Source organism: Trachurus japonicus, chromosome 15, assembly GCF_045865225.1.
Source record: "Trachurus japonicus isolate A0001 chromosome 15, Traja_1.0".
Classification (NCBI taxonomy): Eukaryota; Metazoa; Chordata; class Actinopteri; order Carangiformes; family Carangidae; genus Trachurus; species Trachurus japonicus.
The window spans coordinates 9,121,958-9,127,957 of NC_140921.1; the positions used below are offsets into that span (position 1 = coordinate 9,121,958).

The window sequence follows — 6,000 nt, forward strand, 5'->3', positions numbered from 1 at the left end:
AGTCCTGTTAAACAAGCAGTGCAGCAAACAAATTTGACTTGATGTGACTTGATGTTATTTTTGTTGTGCGCTCGCTCGCCGCCCCTCAGCGGAGAGAGACGTGCCGCCTCAGGGTATGCAAATCTGCAACCGGCGTAATAAATTCACTGCAGAACCTCAGCCTCGGTCCTGATTATTGCTTTCTCGGCCTATAGATGTAATTTTCCAGCCCTTGGTTACTAAATCACACACCGTGACATAGTGAGTGTTATGTAACTGCTGATAACCGTGTGGCTTTACATAAGTGTGTATGTGTACGTGTGTATGTGTGTGGTCCCTTCTAGGTACAGTAGGTAGGAGTGCAGTGTTGAAACTACAGAGACTATGAGGGGACCTTTCCCATTACAGCTCCACACATGAGCAAACTGTGTGTACTTGTGACACTGAGAGACACTTAAGATAAAAAAAGGTCCATGAAGTGGTCCATGTTATATAATCACCTGGCTGAGATAGTTTTTATTTTTACCTGCTGTGACCATAGACTGTAGATAAAGATGGATGTGGCCTCCATGACGACAACTTATGGTTTTCAGTAGCTCAGACAAACACGGTTTAGAAGCCGAGACGCCCCACAACGAGTCAGCTTCCTGTATCTGTGTCCTGAGGGTTTCTCCACTTCCACCGCCCCATTAGGAGACCAGCAGCAGGTCTGGAGTCTGTTGAGTCCAATGGGAGAAGTGGACATGAAAACAGATTATGGTCGGTTCTTTCACCCCATAGTCACCTTAGTAAATATTGGACTCACTTTTCACAAGCCACATCTCTTCTGAAGATTTTCACACAAAAATGGCAAATATCAAACTGTCTCTACAACACACTCTCGCGAGATTTGGCACAAATCTCCTAGATAATGCCAACAAACGCCCGCGCTAACTAATTTTTTAACTGTTAGCTGTGTAAATAAATATTTCATGTTATCATAAGAAAATATAAATAGCTTACTTTCCTCCTCTGTTGACAACTTTTCATTCCTTCATTCATTTCATATCACTGGCCACCTTGATAGTACTGTAGTAGAGTCTCTTTGGCTCAGTCTGCTGCTGCGCCGTCGCCATCTTGTTAACTGACTAATCAGTCAACTGTCACTCAAAGCGGTAGACCCTCGATTATATACAAACTTTAAACGAGTGATTAATAAATTCATGGTCGCAACTCATGGTCCGCAGCGTCCGGGGGTCGTAGTAAAACTAAAGTGTGGCCGTTTATAATCGTTGTAGACCGGGAAGGCCGAGCTGAAAGGCAACGGTTTCATCTACGGAGGACGTACGTTGTTGTGCGTCGTCACCGGCCGACGGCCGTTCACGCCGTAGTGCGCGAGCCATGTCGCTTAGCAACCGTGACAATTGACAAGATGTAAGTAAGTTTTAAGTGTTTTGGCAAAACATCAAGTGGTCGTGTTTCCTCTTCCTAACTTGTTATTTGTTTTTATAATGTTTTTATAATCTTACAAGCAGAATCATTTCCAATACAAATTATACTTTAAAACTGAGGAAATATAGTAATACAGTAACGAATGGAACAATTTTTTTTTCTTTTTACGAAATACAAGAAAGGTAAATAAATAGAAACAAACATGATATTAGAGTCTATGGATATTCTCATTCATCCAGGTCTTTTCTGGGCAAAATGAATCGTAGGCAAAGTTGGACCAGAGACGTTCTAATATGAGTAGCCTAGAAGGGCTTTGGTTGGACTTCATCACTTCGTACAAGTCTCAGTCCGCACTCGTTTGACAAGTTGTCTTCCTAGACAAATACAAGTCCAGTTGCCTACGATTCAATTTGCCCAGAAAAGAATGAAATTAGAGTGATAACAATATTACAATACATAAATAAATTATAGTTTTCTGGGGTCTGATGAAAGGTGTTTCTTCTTCTAATTCTTCTTTGGTACCAAATTGCAACTCACTGCTCCTCCTACAGTTTTGAGAGGACTCAGGCAAATTAAACATCAAATGTGTGGTTTGATCAGTTTATAAACTCATAATATAAGTAACCAACATGTCTTCTTCTCTCCTCTGTTATCAATCCTCAGACGCTTGACGGTGGACAGAACGTCATCCAGCTGGAGACGGCGGTGGGGGCGGCCATCAAGAGCTTCGACAACGCCCTGGGGATCAACGTGCCCCGCAGCCGCTTCCTGCCCGTGAAGACCACGTCGGACCTGCTGCTGGTCATGTCCAACCTGTACAGCCTGGACGCCGGCTCTCTCACCATGAGCCCCAAGAGGGAGTTCCCCACCACGCCGCACGTCAAACTGGGCAGCTCCTTCACCAAGGTAACGAGGAGGAGGAGGACGAGGACAATACAAACACGTAAACATGACGTATTAGACTGTGCAGGAAGTTCAGTCATGATTGTGGTTACTCAACAGTGTCACAGTCATCAGCTCAAATATAGAAAATAAAACTGCGAACGTTCAAAGTTCAGTTCAGTGCCTCTCTAAAAGTTTCAGTTCCAGTAGTTTTTTTTTTGTTTTTTTTTACTGCTTTAATCTGGGCTGAAAGTGACACAGAAAAATGTGTGAATGAATAAATGTAGAAATAAGGATGGAAATGAATACATATGGAAATAAGTAGAAAATCAAATTAACATACAGAAATACAGGTGCATCTCAATAAATTTGAATATCATGGAAAAGTTTGTTCATGTCAGTAATTAAATTGAAGAAGTGAAACTAATACATTATATAGATCCATTCCACACAGAATAAAACATTTCATGTCTTTATCTATTTAATTTCTTTTAATTGTAATGATTTTGGCTTCACATTTAATGAAGACCTAAAATTCACTATCTCAAAAAATATATTATATAATATATACATAATTAGATTTTTTTAATACCTTCTTCTCTCCGTTTTTTGCTTTTCTCATGTCAGTTCCGATATATGCAGCATTTTTATTACAAAAATGTTAATTACTATTTTTACGGATGTTGAAAAGTAAAAAAAAATTTTTTGAATCTGTTATATTATTATTATAAAATGTTGTAAAAAGTGATCATAGCAGGATAAACACACGGCCTGTTGTCTGTGATCAGGTTCAGGAGTACCTGACGCGCTTCGAGAGCATTCCCGACATGCTGGAGCTCGACCACCTCACAGTGTCTGGAGACGTCACCTTTGGGAAAAACGTTACAGTGAAGGTAAAGAGCTTCTCTCAAAGCAACGTTTCACTTGAAAAACAGATGATGAAATGTATTGTTTTATAAATCTGCTGTTGTGTTGTGCTCTCTGTTAACTTTAGCCCATATCAAAGGCCATAAATGTCACTTCATACGTAAATTAAAGTTGCATTAGGTCTAAATGTGCAGAAGCCTCTTCGGTTGGACTTGATAACCTAGAAAGACCGCTGCATTATTTATTCTGGTGCCCCACACTGATGGCACCAGACTGTGGGTCTTAAAAAGGCTGCAAACCTCCCGGTGATCTTTCTTTCTTTTTTTCCCCCTTTTTTTTTAAGTTTCTATATTTGTTGATGTGGCACAGATGAAGTCTGGAGAAACACCCGAGGCAGCTGTGGTTGAAAAAAAAAGCACAGAGAGAAATCCTTAAATTTCTCCGACCTTTTAAACGCAACCCTGAGAGATTATAATCTGGTTTCGGCTTTCAGGTCACGTACGCCTCAACAAAGATGTAACGGAGGCTTTCAGAGAGCGGGTGGGCAGTGATTTATTGCTTTAATTAAATCCTGCTTTGAAAACGTCGAGCGTCTCCGGCTCCGAGAAACACAAACTAAACTTCACCTACTTTTGATTTTATACAATACTATTTTACACTTTACACTGAATCTCCACCATATTTTATTGCAGGAATGGTTTCTAGGTCCTTCACATACATTAATACAATCAATACATTTCATTTAAACAACTATAAAAGGTGTAATTACCTAAATTAAACATGATAAAACAAGAGGAAGTCGATGTGAACAGCAAATCTGTTCTTTTGTTGTTGATCAAAGTGAAGCCAAACTTGACCCACTTCAATACATGTCAGGTAATTAAACCTGTTACAGTGAAACAGTTGTTAAACAGCTGTTAGATGAGAAGTTACAACGATAATCTGATGCAGTCTGTCATAATTAAACCAGTCGTTCCACCAGAGACACTTTCGCTCTTTAAACCTCCCACATGTTTTTTTTATTTAAATGACTCTGAGGCAGAAAGAGTGAAGAATCACAGACTAGAGAAAAGCTAAAAACACATGTTTGTGTTTGTTTTTTTCCATTTATCTTATTAATCTATTAGGATGTGTGCCACTGGAGAATCAATTAATTGTATGTAAATAGAATAAAGTTGACTCCATGTTGTGCAGCTACAGCAGTGAAATGATTAATTAGTATAAACCATCTAATAATAATGAACAAAAAGAAGCTGCAGAGTTTTAGTTTTGACACTGAGACACGTGTTAAAGAGAATTAATGGAGTATTTTTGTTTTGATTTGTCACATTTAACTTGAACTAAACTCTCTGCTCTTCCTCCTCGCAGGGCACCGTCATCATCATCGCCAACCACGGGGATCGGATCGACATCCCGGCCGGCTCCATGCTGGAAAACAAGATCGTGTCCGGCAACCTCCGCATCCTGGACCACTGAGGCCTTTTCCAAACCGACCAAACCGACCCACCGACCCACCAACCAACCACCCACCCAACCACCCACCACCCACCACCCATCCACCGCATCATGTGACCAATCCCAGGCTTTTATCCCAGTCATGTGACCTGTTTGTCTCGTTTACCCGACAACAGATTGTGAGAGGAAGCGAGCGGCGTCTCCCTGAAGGCTGCGTGTGTGATTGCATGTGCAGTGCTACAACGTTAGGACAGTTGGAGTTTACACAGCTGGTTGTTGGAGAGTGTGTGTGTGTGTAAATGTGTATGTGTGTAGCTTGAATACACTGCCCCCTACAGGCTGATTATTACACAACATGAACCTTTAATAGTATCAATAATGAGCTGATCATAGCTGTCACTTTACACAACGACGGAGAGAAAATCAACTCTTATTTTCTTTTTTTTAATTCTAGTATTAACTCATTTCCAAGACCAGGAAATAAAAACCTGTCAAAATAGTGAAACTAGATAATTAATAATTTCCTTTAATGAGGAAACTAATAAACTAAACTATAAAGAACAAACCTGATAGTTTCATCTTCATCGTCTCCATCCTCAGCACTGCTAATGCAATCACCTCAATGTACAAAAAAACAAGTACATAGAGAGAGTACAGTCCTGTCTGAAGTGAAGTTGTTGAGTTTAGATCATTTATTTTTCTAACACGGAGACGAAGACGTCACACGTTGTCCCGCGGTCCGGCCGTGAGAAGAAACCAGCTGCTGTTTCGTCACATGTGTACGTGTCACAGCTGGTTTCCACTTCACCTCAGCTGGACCGAAAACACACACAGGAAGGTTTTTAAAACGCTCCTCACTCAGTCTGAGCTACTACTGTGTGAAGTCAAATAAAAAAATTGAATAAAAAAAAGTAAACCAACATGACTCAGACTTGTTGCCAGGAACTGTTGCTGTCTCGTTATTGGCTGCTGCACTTTGAGAAAGTCTGAAAAGACGTCATAACCAGTCCAATTATTTCTGCTTTAACAGTTTTCTTCTTTTTTTTCTTTCACACCTTGAATAACAAGCAGTGAACTCAACATGGATTTATTGTGAAAAAGTTTTCTGTTTACTCAGCCAGCAGAAAAAAATGTTTTTATTCCAATCAAAGTCCAATATTCACTCAACTTGAGCTCTGAGACGACCAAACCGTGGCTTTTTTGTCTTTTTTATTGATATTTATACATAAAGAGATGATGTATAAAGTACATAAATTCAGAAGCATAGATGATTAGAAATATTACAAATATAACCCCCCCCTCCCTCGCTCCAACAGAGCCCCATCCCTGCAACAATATTACTGTACCATTCAACAACCTAGTATTGATTGAGCTTGTATGCAACCA

General features: G+C 40.0%; 1 protein-coding gene across 3 annotated transcripts in view; it reads left to right on the forward strand.

The window, feature by feature from the left end:
• ugp2b (UDP-glucose pyrophosphorylase 2b) overlaps positions 1 to 5,715 on the forward strand; it is a 42,826-nt gene extending 37,111 nt beyond the window's left edge. For all 3 annotated transcript variants that reach the window (XM_085799441.1, XM_085799442.1, XM_085799440.1), the window contains exons 8-10: positions 2,074 to 2,316; positions 3,081 to 3,185; positions 4,528 to 5,715. In XM_085799441.1, coding sequence (XP_085655567.1) covers positions 2,074 to 2,316; positions 3,081 to 3,185; positions 4,528 to 4,635 — 456 coding nt within the window. In that variant the 3' untranslated portion in view covers positions 4,636 to 5,715. The remainder of the gene's footprint in view (positions 1 to 2,073; positions 2,317 to 3,080; positions 3,186 to 4,527) is intronic.
• The last annotated feature ends 285 nt before the right edge of the window (positions 5,716 to 6,000 follow it).